Source organism: Alligator sinensis, unplaced genomic scaffold, assembly GCF_000455745.1.
Source record: "Alligator sinensis unplaced genomic scaffold, ASM45574v1 scaffold74_2, whole genome shotgun sequence".
Taxonomy (NCBI): Eukaryota; Metazoa; Chordata; order Crocodylia; family Alligatoridae; genus Alligator; species Alligator sinensis.
The window spans coordinates 2,137,629-2,152,682 of record NW_005841931.1 but is presented as its reverse complement, the minus strand read 5'-3'; the positions used below and the strand labels follow the sequence as shown (position 1 = coordinate 2,152,682).

The 15,054-nt window shown below is 43.6% G+C and overlaps 1 protein-coding gene across 5 annotated transcripts in view; it reads right to left on the bottom strand.

Annotated features, from left to right (window-relative positions):
- Positions 1 to 6: 6 nt before the first annotated feature.
- Positions 7 to 15,054, bottom strand: part of HIPK2 (homeodomain interacting protein kinase 2) — a 195,181-nt gene continuing 180,133 nt past the window's right edge. For all 5 annotated transcript variants that reach the window (XM_025198878.1, XM_025198880.1, XM_006019526.3 and 2 more), the window contains 3 exons: positions 6,294 to 6,541; positions 5,113 to 5,273; positions 7 to 3,234 (listed from right to left, as the gene is read on the bottom strand). In XM_025198878.1, coding sequence (XP_025054663.1) covers positions 2,767 to 3,234; positions 5,113 to 5,273; positions 6,294 to 6,541 — 877 coding nt within the window. In that variant the 3' untranslated portion in view covers positions 7 to 2,766. The remainder of the gene's footprint in view (positions 3,235 to 5,112; positions 5,274 to 6,293; positions 6,542 to 15,054) is intronic.

Genomic DNA, 15,054 nt, shown 5'->3' with positions numbered 1-15,054 from the left:
AGGAATGCGTGTGCAATTAAAACCCAGAGTAAAATATAATAATAATAAAATAATAATAATCATAACAATCATACAATAAAATAACAATATTCTTCCTTTTAATGACAAGCAGCATGAAGCTTTCATTCCTGAACTGATGGGACAGGAGAGGAATGCAACGGAAATGTACAGAGAGAATGGGGAATTCATTTCCTGGTTTAAATAAATGGAAAGTATTGTCTTTCTAATGGACAGGCATAAGGTGCATGGACTGCTCAGAGATCAGATCCTTTATGTACTTTGTGGGAATGAGGAAGAGAAGGGAAAATCAAACTTTGCAAGGATAGCGCAGGAATTTGAAATGGCAAACACAAAGGTTAGTAACTGGCTTGCCAAAAGAAGACAGTTTTATACAACCATCTATGCATAGTGAGATCCCTTCCAGGGAGGGCAAGTGCTCACGACAAGATAGTACAGCTCTGCTTGTTTTTCTTGAATTTCCCTCGAGAGGCCTTTGTTCTAAACTCCACCCAAGGGAATCATTCTTTCTCTCTCTCCGAATCGACCTGCCATTGTCCAGCATATTAAAAAAAAATGTAAACATGCCTTGCTGTAGTTACAGGGAGAGCTGTGGTGCTGAGTAGCCATGTAGACTTAAGAACTTGAATGGAAGTATGCCACCAAACTCTCTTTTCTTGGTCTCTTCTCTCCTTCCCAACAAGCCCACAAGCGGATGTGGGTATTCTAGAAACACTTCTAAGTACTGATGCAGTGGCAAATCCATTTTCATCAGTGAGATTTGCCCCCAACTCACTCAATTGTAAGAAAGTCTCTCTTTGGAAACCTATCTGAAAACAAGACCATTTAGAGTTCCTTTGGAGCGGAGGACCCAGTGTAAGAATTAATCTACCAAGTGGAAAAGGCATTCTACCACTACAGGAACTTGTTTTTACAAGTTGGCTGAGGAAGAGGGGAAATGAATACAGTCAGAACTACATTACATTGGGTAGGGCCCTGATGTCTCAAAATACTCTCGGCACTCAGAAAACCTGAGTCTGACAATCTAGACTGAATCTCTATCTCATGCTCTTGCTCCCCCTTTTTCCCCGCCATCTGTGGAGATTTAGTGAAACAATTCTTTAAGGGACCAGTATTCCCCCACTGAATGGGCTAAATCTTTGTTCCCACTCCAGACAAACTATTTAATGTGCCTGATATTCCACGGCAATGATTGGAGGAATCTGTCCTTCTACTCTGACACAAATGTTAGCAAACAGCAGAATGAGAATTAAGTTTCACATGGAGAAGTTTGTTATTTGAACAAGAAACTAAAAAAAAAAAAAAAAAAAGAAAAACAACCCACAGAAGAAATCTTTCACCCTTCAGGAAGCTGTACTGGGTTTCATGACCAATAGGGTCACTTTTAGCCCATACTATGCTAAACAGACATTTATGCATATGCCCTTCCAACTCCCATGAACTTCCCCAATACCTGCACATTAGCAAATGATCTAAGATTGACAGCATGGGGGAAAAAATAACTAGATGATCAGCAACAATAACAACAACAAAAGAAGAAGAGCTGAGATTAAATTCCGACTAGCCTCAGTCAGTTTCTAGGAGTACCAGTGGAAGTAAACCCTTAAACCGCATCTGTAGTTCGGTAAGGCACTACGAGGGAATGGTGTAAAACTAAGACTGTGACAGTTGTAATGGCTGTGCTGAGGAACACACCACAGAGAGAAGGCAGCATCTGCGCGCGCACACACACACACACACACGCACACACACACACACACACACCTGGACAATCACATTTGTTACATGCCTATGTTATATCACTTTTTTTGTGCAATCACATTGAGGAATAGTCTATTGGTATCATTGAAGTTCAACACAAAATAGTAAAAAGGGTGTATGTACTGTATAGTGCTACATTCTACCTGGGGACAGGGGGCCAGCTAAAACTTCTACTCCTACATTAAAATGGCTAGGGATTAACAATACATTTTCCAAATAAAATCAAGAAACTGAAATCCGACATACATTATTAAAGATGATTTTTAGGAATAACATTTCTCAGGGATTTATCCAGGGTGCTCAGAGAAAGGGGAAAATAGCCCCATTGCTTCTGATCTTGACAAATGTCACATAGTCGTTCCATTTTGCGTGTGGGTGTTTTAAGCATATCAGTGCTGGGCCGAAGTTTCTAGTGATGGAATGGTCCCTTCCTCCCCCCGCCACTCCCACCCACTCCTCCCTCTATCTTCTCTGCAGAAAACACCTCACACACCATTAGGGTTATGGAGAACAGTGCAAAGATGGGGCATAAACCCTTCAAACTTCTGGATAAATCCCTAATCCATATATTTACTGAATTAAAAACCTAGTGGATTTTGTTTTAGGCGTTCTGGACAACAAATTATTAAATGTAGCTCACTATCAGATGAAAATAATCTTTAAAAGTCTATTGGTGAAGTTCTCCAAAGCACAGGACCCAGCTTTGGGATCCCTCTGCTTCCCCCTCTCTCTAGTTTGGTGCAGAATGGTTTTTTTGTGTTTTTTATTTTTGTTTTTTTTCAGTTCTTTTTTTCCTTTTTCTTTTTTTTTAAATAAAAGTGTAGAATTGGTTTTCTCCTTCTTGCCTCTCTCATTTCTTCCTTAAAGACTCCTTCGTTCAAGTTTCACAGGAGCCTCTCATTGCATTGTTTGTTTGTCATGTTCTTCAATATAAAAGCAGCCACCTCACTCCCTCTTTGTGGGTGTCTCTCTCTCTTATTCCAGTGTTTAGATGTAAGGGTACTGGTTGACCTTAGTGGGGCTCAGCGGGTATCCAGTGTAGACTGTGGAGGCTGGAGAAGCACTGATATAGGTCTGATGGGCAAACTGAGCCTGGTACTGACTCGGGTGGATGGTGGGTGATGGTAGAACTCGAGGGCCCATGCTGACGGGAACCTGGTGGACTATACTGGCTGGGTAGGTGGTGTGTTGCACAGCATGACGAGCAGACCCTTGGGAGGCCACCAGGTGGGCAACAGTGCCTGTAGACCCAAGTGCAGCAGGGGCAGTGTACGTGTAGAGGTGGGGTTGGGTAGGTAGGTGAGCAGCTGCAGCCGCGGCCAGGTGGGGGTGGACTGTACCGTGGCTGGGACTATTGTGTGGGAAGGAGTACGGGGCCTGAGCTATTGTTGGAGTGATGTAGGCTTGCTGTCGTCGGTGACTCCCTGTGCGATCTGTTGTGATGTGCTGCTGGGCCTGGACAAAAAGAATAACAATAAAAGACAGTTACAAGACAACAGCTTGTTTTATTTTATTTATTTATTTATTTGACCACTGGGGGGTAACCGAATGTCCCTTCTAGAACCAATCCTCCTCAAAGTCTCAGTCTCAAAATAAACTTCCCTCGGAGGCCACAGGGCTGTATAAGGTCCCTTCAAAGCCCACTCACACCTGATTTTCCATGTGCACATTTGAACACTTCACTAGAGCACAGTACCGGGTGTCGTACCTTCTTGCACAGTTCTCCCTCTTACCAATAGGGTCAGCAAACATAAAGCCCCATTATTGGATCCCTGTATTTCAAGAAGATGGGTTAGCTCAGACAGCACAGGTCTTTTTAAATATTGACAGTGAACTTAATGCTGAAGAAAGATCCTGACTAGAGACAACGTTATTTCTTTTTTAAAAGTTTTGGTTTTGCTACTCCTTGATTAGCAAGATAACATTTTAATATTCATCTAGCAGCGTCCCTGTCCTACCAGATCCTCAAAACTTTCTCCTTCTGGTATCTTCCCATTATCACCTCTAACTTCTTGAGGATGGGCAGCTTCTATTTTTCACAGGGACAAGTTGCATTCTTCACACCCACTATGGATTTTCTCAGCTTGGCCCTTTCACTGAAGGCTTGCATTGAGTGGATTTTCTCAGTCATTTATGATTACTATGCATCCAGGTAAAATATTAAGGAACCATTCAGGAGATCATGAAACAAGAATTGGAAGACAAGCATCACACATGCTGTTCTTTATTATTTACTTCTATCTATCAGTTCTCTTTCATCCTCTTCAGTAATCTTTCTGGTTCAAAATACTGCAAGCCACCCTATACTCTGACTTTTGGAAGCATGATGCCATCATCTCCACCTCCTACCACATTAGCTTAATTTTATTTAGCACTGGTTGAATTTTTTCAAACGCTCAATTGAATTCGGGGGGAGGGGCAGAAGGGGAGGGAGGGAGGGAAGTTCTTGCTGGATACTTTTCACCATTTTTGACCAGCTCTTCTTTTATTCTGCTCTGTACAAAAGTCAAAAACTCTCACTGTGAGTTTCCACTCCTCAAATCTTGGAAATTTTGCTGTTATTTCCCTAGTGCAATTACATCACTGTAAAGAAGAGACAGGTTTCAGGTACAGTGAACACAAAGGAGATTCTTCCCTGAGGCTCCTGGGCAGCACCCTTGGTGTGCTGCTAACAGATTGAGAACCACCTTAACCCTTGCATGACGTTCATCCATCAGAGCACATCTAAATCTTGGCTCCCATTAAAAGCCATCTTTAAACAGATCAGGAATCAGTACCAACTACATTGAAATCCATGAGTTACCAACTTGTTCTGTATGCACACATCTGCTCAGCCTTTGTTTGCCGCCTCTGACTGGAAATCTTTCCCTCACTCAAACCTAGAGTCTCACCATCTCTTCCCATCAATCATCACTTGAAAGGCTGCCTCATATCTCAAGAGCCTATACTTGACATGAATCCAGCCCCCCTTTCCATCCCATCCCATCCCACCCCACCCCACCCCATCCTATCCCTCTCCCCTAATAATCAGGGCACCAACACACTTGCCTATGTTATCCATTTCTCTAACAAGGTTAAGCCGTCTTACTTGTGAAAAACATTGTGTGTACAATGCGGTGCTTCCAGGCGGCTGGTAAGCAGTAGCACTGGACTTCGGGACTTGTGGATCTAAAAATGAGAGTTTCTACTGCCAGGACTAAACGATGAGGCTGTCTTCATCAGTCTGTAGCAGATTCATCCACCACCCTCCGTGGCTCTTAACTTCAGCAGAAAGTGACAGACTGCTACAGTAATTCAGGGGCTTACATTCTGCCTCTTTCCCGGTTTACTTACCTGGCTTAGATTAAGAGGCTGTTGCTGCTGGAAATGTGCTCCTGGTCGCTGCTGCCTGTATGCAACAGCTCCAGATGAGCTCCCTGAAGAGTGACCACTTGTGGAGGTCACGGTGCTGGAGGACTTGGACTTGTAGGATGATGAGTGGTGACTGGTGGTGACTGTGCCAGGAAAGGAAACATATTTGTAGCTTAAATCATATTTTATATTTTCTACCCAACCCTTCTCTCACCAAGTCTCCTCTAGGTGACTTTTGGAAGGAGAATCACCACACTGTCTCCTGCTTACAAGAACAGGTTGAACAACAGTGCCCTCTGAGAGCTCATAAACATGCCTGTTACCCCAGAGGTCACAACACAAACTCTGCATGCGAATCCCAAATTGGGTCTGGAGGAGAGTGCGTAAAACCCTGCGGAGATGCCAGGGACTGATCTGCTGAGGAAACAGCAGGAGGCTATGGAGGACAGGAAATGATAGTGACTTGGGGCAGAGATCAAGGAAAACACATCGCCTGGTCTGCCTCTCTGAAAAGGCAGGAAAAGAGGGAAAACAAGGAGATGCCCAACACGCTGAGTCTTGATGCCTGTCCTACACAAGCAACATCTGAAATACATGGATCCTCACACAGCTTACAGCCCAGCATCCAAGGCAAGGCCCACCAAAGAGTCCCCTTTTCAACTTTTTGGGTTATCCAGAACAGTGGAGTAGCTGAACGTGGTTAAGCAGCCAGACATACCCAGTCCAGAGGGGTCTGAGGAATTATTCTTCCTGGACACATTAGCAAGTGTAGATGGAAAACAATTCCATGGATCCATCCACTTGAAAACAAACATATTTAACACTGAAGGGTAGATCAAGAATGACTCTCATTGATGTGAGGCTCACCGTCAAGGTTTGCACTACGGGTTACATACTATTCCTACATCACTGCTAATGTGACTGAGAACACCATTTAACCCTGTGACTCCCAACCACATTCAAGCCCCTCTCTGTCCATCCCACCAGCAATGCAATATGCCCCCCAAGGACAAATTGTGGGAAGTGGGAGAAAGGAAGGAGCACAGCATTCTTAAAAAAAAAAAAAAAAAAAAAGATAAAAAACAAAAAACCTGAACCATGAGATTCTTCAAAAATTATAGTTTATTTCTTATTATTTCTCTGGGGCAAGAAGTGCAGTTTACCTGGTGCCAGGCTATCGCACTCTACCAGCACCTCACTGGCCTGGGTTTTCAGTGGTGGCACGATTATAGTTCGTGGGTTCCCGCTGCAGTGGGTTTCTGGAACCCCTTTTGTGTCATAGGTGTTCCCATTATTCTGTCCCCCGCGCTGCTGCACTGCATAGGGGCTGTTGTTGCTGGAGGAATCGGAGTAGGGGGAATCGTGCACGGTGACACAGCTGATGACGTTTTTTCTTTGCTTGGAGAGTGTGCTGGAAAAACAAATGCAACAAGGAAAAGAAAATGAATGGGTAAGAAACACCTTGATAACCATCTCTTAATCCCATCTTCACTCTGATCTTCACACAGTGGGGCACATCCATAGCATAAAGCACACAGCTAAATGCTTTGCCATTATATAGACCATATGGGTTCTTAAATTCACTTTTTGCTATTCAGGCAAACTCCCACTGAAGTCAAGTTGAGGCATATCACAGCAAGGAGTAAAACACTGAGAATGGATCTGATATTTGCACAGCTTGGAATAGCTCTCAGGTTGCTAGGTTTATTTTCAGGCTATTTTAATGTGTGCACTATATAAGCTTAGCTTATAGCAGCTGCACTATAAAGTTGCATGTCTCATCACCCACACAAAACTGTGGAGGTCTCTTCCAGTTTTTCAGCAAAGCTTTAATAATAGATGTTATGAAGTTTCACAGGATTAAACTTCCATTAATTTACCAAACAGACTGCATTATACTAACTAATATAGTAGGGAGTGCATCTATTCATTAATGTTTGAAATAAAAGACAATTGACAAAAATGAACAAAGTATATTTTGCCATGATGAATCCTTGGGTTTTATTCTTTTTCTCATTAATTCGCAACAGGTCTCCTGACATTAGTGCAAATTATTGAGGTCCTGCTATAGCTAATCTATCTATGACATCAAAGAAGTGATTAAAAAGGAACATCAACACTTCCAGGATTATTGCTAGAAGTTCATTAGGCTAGTCTGCACTAGTGCTATTGGGATTCACTCCACTATTGTGTCTAATTATTCCTGATGGTTTATCCTTCCCATTACGAGCTTGTTTAGAGAAAAAGAGAGTGAGAGAGAAGGAAAGGGAGGGGGTGAGGAGAAGGGGAAGATTTGCTTAAATGGCTCACATCCTTGACAGCACACAGACCTTAACTACAGAAAATAGCTGCTATGTTTCACTGATTGCATTATGTTGTTATAGCAACTGAAGTTTTTAAAATGATGAAAAGAAATGGATAGTGCATAAAGAGCTAAGTAATTAGACTCAATGGTGGAAACAGCCCCAACAGGAACAAAAACAGCACACAGAAAAAGGAGCACATCTCTTAACTTCTCGAGCACACACTTTATTTCTTCTATTATTCCCTTTTCCACTGAGGCCCAGTTCAATTTCTTCTCCCCACACAAGAGAGGATCCACATATTCAGGCCTCAGCTATGGATAGAGCATGTTGTCCTTGAGTCATAGCGCTGCTAAGCATTCAAACTAATGTAGGCAAAACCTGCAGAGACCTATATCAGCTTGCACTCCAGGATATTCTTTTACAGTGCACAAAGAAGTGAACTATATCACTTCAGTAGTGCTATGGGGTTCACCAAATTCATCCCAGTCAAAAGCCTTTCTAGTTATTGTCCTGAGTGGTAATTCCCCAAGTTTCCTCCTGCTTCTTGTGTATGAAAAGCTAAATTCTTTTTTTTTTTTTTAACTAGAGAGTCCACTAATGCTGCATTAAAATCCAAATTGCCATAAGCCTCTCTCAGGTGAGTAATTTTACACGCTCAGATAGCCACACAGATTTCTGTGAGACTATTCATCTCAGATGCAGTCAGATGCTCCAACGAAGATCAGGGTCCCACTGTTTCAGGTACAAAACACATAGTGAGATGCTGTTCCTGTCCTGAAGCACATAAAGGAGGGAAAGAAATAGCCACCCTATTATGCAAATAGAAACATTAGCTTCAGGAAGATTAACAGGTCACACAGGGAGTCAGAAAAAAGTGCTGAGAACTGGATCCAATATTACCTCAAGTAACAGTTTTATTATGCAACTAGAGGCTTAAAGTAGTAGACCCTTATATTTACCAGATGCGTTCCCTGTTCCATCAAGAGATGGACAGCCTGCTGCATTTTAAATAAAGAAAATAATGGTATGTGCAAGAAGGACAACTAACATACCTGAAGGGAGATGTAGCACTGTTGACAGGGTACTGCAAAAAGTATATTAGGCTGATAAAAATGAGTAATATTTCATCAATCTCCCATCTCCCTAAGAGCAATGCTTTAATTCCACATTTATGAGAATTTAAAATGTCTGCCCTTCACAACTTCACCCATTGCTATAAAGAAGAGACATGCATTTTCTAATGTTGACTGTGGTTAGTATTTATAATGAAAACTAAGTCACTAAATGGAGTTTTCACAACAGATAAGGCATTGGCTGTTTTTGTTTACCGCCCCCTTCCTCACACTGTTAACTGAGATACAAATATTTGCCCCTGTAATGGGCTCAGTTCCAGGCTTGTAATTCAGGGTACTTTATTATTTTAGAATATTCATATTTTACAACATTTTTGGAGATCTTCAAAGGAGAAATCCTCTGGTAAGTTGCCAGCACAATGGGGTTGCAGCCAGTATGCACTAGCTATTACATATAATCAAGATCATGTTAAATGATGGTCCTTTGCTACAGAAAGCTGGGAGGGCAGAACCAGCTGGTAAGGTTTAGCGGGGAATTAAAGTTTTCTACCATGAGGTGACAGACAGCATTATCATAGAGAAGTAGGTCTGGAAGGGACCTCCAGAGATCATCGAGTTGTACACCCTGCCTGAGGCAGGAGCATCCCTATCCAAATGATCCTATACAATCCATAAGCTTAACTCTACATAAGGGTACCATTAACCTTGACACAACATAGACCTAACACACTAACCTGCTATAGGTAAAGCAGGGGAACCACAGTAGACAATGTCCTGCCTCTATGAAATGTTATCAATATATGCTCAAGAGGTCCCAGGTAGATCTTGTCCCATCCCCTGCTACAGAGGAAGGCAAACAAAAGCCCCCACAATCCACACCAATCTGACCATGGGGTAAAATTCTTTCCTGACCCCAAATATGGTGTTAGGTCTGACTCTGAGCACAAGGGCAAGACCCTCTAGCCAGGAACCTCTGGCTTTGGTCCCAAAAAGAGCATTGGGACACCCCAGTCGAAGTCCCCAGCCTTGGCTGTAGCCAACACTTAATGCCTCTGAGGAAGTCTTAGAAACATCCTGACACATCTAGCAGGAAGATGGGAGCAGCAGGGACAACCAGAAAAGGCCAGAAGTCTGGGAAATACCCATAGTAGAACATAGGCATAGCTATGGCTAGATCGTTCCCAACCAGTAGCTGGCCAACCTCGTCTTGAACAACTCCAGTGATGGAGTCCACAGCTTCCCTTGGCAGTCTGTCCCACTGTGTCACTATTCTAGAAGTGAAGAAGTTTTTCCAGATATCTGATCTCAACTTTGCTGCAACTTAGAGCCATTGGTCTATGTCCTCCTCTCTGCAGCAAGACAGAAAAGGTACTTTCCCTCTTCTTCATGACAGCCCTTCAAGTATTTGAAGACTGCTATCATGTCCCCTCTGAAACATTTTGCAAGCTGAATATGCCTAGCTCCTTCAGTCTCTCCTATCATGTGAGGCATGAGAAAGGCTTGTAATGTGGTCAAAAGAAGAAAATCAAATAACTAGAGTTGAAATGAATGAACTGTGCTGAAAAGGAGAAATGGAGGTCAGGAGCATTATTATCCTCGGTTTAGAGATGGGACTGAGAGAGCAAAAACCTAGTCTGCTTGCATTTACGCAAGTGCTTAACCTTATGACTATGAGTAGTTCTACTGAGGTGAACTGGCCCATTCTGAGTAGCACACTTAACTATACATGCAAATATTTGCAGGATCAGAGCCTAAGTGATTAGTATCTCAAATCAACCAGCTGCCAACCTTTAAACACACAAGCGGTCCTGCTGAAATCAACTTGATTTTTTTCTACGAAAGGTAATAACTACTGCCAACATTTGAGAACATTAGAGAAGTCAGACAGGACAGCTCACAAGCTCAAAACCAGGAACCTGCTTAAATACCTTGTTATGCTCAGACCTATCTAAGAGATTAAGAGTAAGATTTTCAAAAGCATCTGAGAGAGCTAGGGGCCCAAATCATATTGAAAAAAAAATCATCTGACTTGCAGGCTTAAAGTTAGGCCTTTTGCTGAACTAGGGGCTTTTGAAAATCCAACCCTAAATGCAAGGTCACACCGGGATGCTTCCTTCTCAAAGCTTTCCAGATAGCCAGCGGCTGTTCTTATTCTTGCTTCCCTTGGAGAGAGAATTTAGGCATTCAATCCCCAGCCTGCTATACAATAAGACTAAAATGTGAGTACCTTTATGAGGTTTAGCAAGGACTGCTGAATGCTCTGCTTACCAGCAACCAATGCAGCAGCTACCTGCCCCAGAGGCAACTCTCCTTGCTGCAGTCATGATAGCCCATTTATATGGCAGCCTTGAGAATAGACCTGTGTTACCAGCATGGGCAGCTCATGCTCCCATACCAATATTAAACAGACAAGCCCATCAAGTGTCACAAGAGAGGGATAATCTGTCCTCACACACTAAAAAAGAAACAAGTCAAGCAGGATTTTTAACCTTTGGTCTCCATTGCTGTAGCCAGTACACCTTTCGCCAGGTATGCCATACTATTCTTTCTTAATTACAGATCATTATAGACATTGGACTAAATCCTATTTCATCTATACATGGTAAGAGGGCTGCTGCCCTGGAAGGAAGGGGGCACACACAACTCCCAGCGATGTTCATCAGAACTACCTGTGTGCAGCTGAGAGGAGGAATTAGGCCTATTTTCCAAGAGGTGATAAACATGCTTAAATCAGTGTTTAAAGCTTGTAGGCTTTAAACACTGATTAGGAGGAGAAGGAGGAAGCCTCATGGTGCACAGGGAAAAGGCATAAAGCAGGAGAGTCAGAAATGCAAATTAGAGATTATATTAGGAGGTAAGACATAGCAAATCCTAAAATGTCAGATGAGGGTCAGGCAGAAGGATGTTGGGTTATGTGTTAAAAAAAAGCAATGAAACAGACCAAAATACTAAGGGCAGGAATAGCAGCTTGTGTGGACCAAGAGCACTTCACAGAGGCCAATTCCTACCAGCTGACAATCAGGGCCTAAGGCTTTAGGAGCGACAGCTTTTCATGAGCAGGACCTTCTCTCTCTAACGAAGCATGTCAAGTCCCATAAGAGTCTAACAGAATGCAAATGTAACTCACTGGTCAGTATGCATCAATATGAGGTGGACGCATTAAGTATATGAGCTTGTTACAGCTCCCGCTATAAGGGCCTGGCTATACCCTGCTATTCTAGTCACAAAATGTGGATCCGGTGGAAACATACAGTTGCTGTTTGTGATAACAAGAAATATGCATTAAAGACTACACAGAGGTCATTACAGTTGATTTTTTGTTTGTTTGTTTTTTATTTACTGGCTAAAGACAGGACTTGGACTTTATATAAAATATAGCGGGCTGCATATTGAAGTAACACAGTCCCTCTCCTGCATAGTCAGGTATGTTGACATGTTTAGTGGACTGTAATGGTCTTGTTACTTGGGGCCTGTTGAGAGTGCTATTGGCTAGCTCTGTTATCTCAAGCATTAGCTGCTTGTGGAAGGTGTTTTTGGAACTGAAAAGCAGGAATTCTATCTCTGTTATCAGATGCCTGTGGCTAGTCTATGTGGTCTGTGTATAACAACATCAATACCAGCATCACATATTAAATACCAAAGGTGAAATACCAAGGGTGTTTTGTCATGGACTTCACCAGGGCCAAAATTTCATCCACAGTACTTATGCCTATATAAATCAGCTTGTAAGATGTTGGGACCTGGAGTGTTTCTTTTTACATGCATGTACATAATGTGAAACAACAGGGCCCGCATGGGAGCAGCTGAACACCCTGCATTGCAAGTGCCTGCACATACACACACATAATTGGCTAGATGCTTAGCTATACCAAATTTATGTCACCCAAAATATAGCTGCGTAACTAGGGGCAGGTAAGAGAGGCACCCGCTCCAGGTGCGGAGTTAGGAGGGGTGCTAAAATAACCCCCCAACCCTATGGAGTCCATGCCCCAGCAGCATATCCTTTAGGGCTGTGTGAAGCTTCGGTCCCTGATTCAATTCAGTGAAGATTCAACCCGATTCAGTGGCCAAATCTCCAAATCCGAATTGAATCAGGGGACCCTTTAATCTCTCCGAATCAAATTGGAACCCTCCAAATCGATTCAGAGAGATTCAGAAAGCTCCGGCGATTCAGACTAAATTCAGTGGAGACACAGCTTTAAATGTTTTTTCTACATACCTCTAGGTAGCAGGGGCTCATGAGTGCTGCGATACTGGGGCGGATGGAGAATCACACAGGAGTGCAGGGGGCTCCCCAGCATGCTCAGCAGCAGACCCAGAAGCACGTCTGGTCCACTTCTGGGTCCGCCAGGGAGACCCCGCACTCCCCTGGCTTGGCAATTGGTGCCTCCTGGGTCGGGGGGGGAGGGGCACCCAGGGTCCCCCTGCAGCTGATTGCTGAGCCAAAGAGGTGGGGGCGCCGGGGGGCCAGCATGTTCCCCAGCAGACCCAGAAGTGGACCAGAAGAACTTCCAGTCCACTTCTGGTTTCACCACCGAGCACGTGGGGGGCCCTCCTGCACTCCCATGGGATGCTCCATGCACCCCAGCACTGCAGCGTTCACGAGTCATGCTGCTACCTCAAGGTATGTAGAAAAAAACTTTTAAAGCTGTGTCTATGTCCGAAGTGCTGATCGAATCTTCAGATTGGGATTCAGCCGAATCAAATCAAGGACAGTGATCCGAATCAATGACTCAAATCACTGTCCCCGATTCAGGCCGAATCCAAATCCGAATCGAATAGGGCCTGCTTCACCCCCCCCTAATATGAATACAGGGAACTCCAAAACAGCCCCTGGCTGCTGCTGCTGCTGTTTTAGAGAAACCTCTGGGGCAGGCAGAATATGTGGTAGTGGTGGCAGCAGCTCAGTTGGGGACTGTTTAGGAGTTCCCAGCATGGGTAAGACTGCTGCCTCCCCCACCTCTGTTCTTGGAATTGTGCACCCCTTCAGTCACCCCCACCCACCTTGGACCTGTGTCCTTCCCCGCTCTTGGATCCATGTGCCCTCCCTGTCCCCCCTGCTCTTGGAACTCATGTGCTTTCTCCCCCAAGCAGCTCTCAGAACCATTTCCCGTCTCCCTCACCCCTGTTCTTGAAACCTTGTGTCCTCCCTCCCCCACCTCTTCCACAGGCCTTGCTCTGGGCACCAACTCTGCTTCTTATGCCAGTGCCAAAACCCTCTGTATAAGAGCCAAACCCAGGTGTGCACTTAAAATTAAGGAAACCTTTGCAATACAACAGAACAAGAGTCTGGCCCAAGCTCTGTACTAAGTGAATGTGAATAACAAGTTAAACTTGCTCGCGTTCAGTTCTGTATCTTACAGTACAGGCAGATGATAGAATAGACAGGTATTTGATAGCTGTTATTCTTTTTAATCAACAAGTGAATTACCTGCTGGTGAAGAGTTCCAGCGACTGGGCCAGTTTCTAGTCACTTATTAGGTACCTAAGTGAGATCCCTGCTTGAGCCCCTGAAAACAGCTAATGCAAAAGGTGTATGCATTCTCTTTCTGCTTACTGCATTTTGTGATTTAGTCTTAGGGCTCAGATGATGGCCCACTGCAAAAGCAGGCATGAGAACTTTTTTCCAGGAACTATGGTGGAATGGGATCACACTGAGGTTCCCAATAGGTGAAGTAGGATCTGGCCCTATATGTCTATGGGACATTTACAATCAGCTTGTCTCTCTTAAAAAGACAGTGGCTACTATATAGCAACTCAAGATTGGGGAATGTAGACTGTGAGGGTAGATCTCTGAGGCCGGATATAGAAGAAAACAGGGAAGGAAAAGGTTTGCATCCTTCTTTTGGAGGTGGAGGGGTATGACCTCTGCTCTGATTCTCTTTTAAATAGTCCTGTCTAAGCAAAGGCATCAGCCATGTTTTTGTTTTAGAACACTGTTATGAGGTTTGGGAGGTTTTTTTCCTGGGTTTGGTTTTGTTTTTTAACTATAAAGTCACAAAGGGCATCTCCTCCCTGCCCTCCTTTCAATCACTTCTTCCTGCCATGCTCTGCTACGCTAGAGTTGGCAGCATGTGAAATTATACCTCCTGCTGCTATTACTGCTGGCCCAGGCCTGTGTGTCATTCACTCATGAACACACACATTCTCTCACTTGCGTATATCCATAATTTATTCATCCCAAGAAGCATTTGTGCCTCTGTTCTATATTTAAGTTGTTGTTTCATTTTTTTTTCCTCCCGTAAGCTTCAGAAATATGTAACCAAGTGAGGATTTATACATAGAAGAGTGCACAATGTCAAAAGATGCAGAGGGGTTATATACCTGGTGGCTATTTTGCTCCCTGCCTATGAGTCTGTCCATCTGTCTGACCCCTGACTGTCATGGTACTGGAACATTTTAAAATAGAAACTTCCTTTCTCCAGAAGCAGCAGCATACGACATCTTCCTGGCCTAAAGCAGTTGAGCTCAAAGATGCCTTTTTTGTAAGGATAAGGGAGCTGAAAATGCTTCTTAGACATCTCTTGGTGGTGAAGAGATTTAGT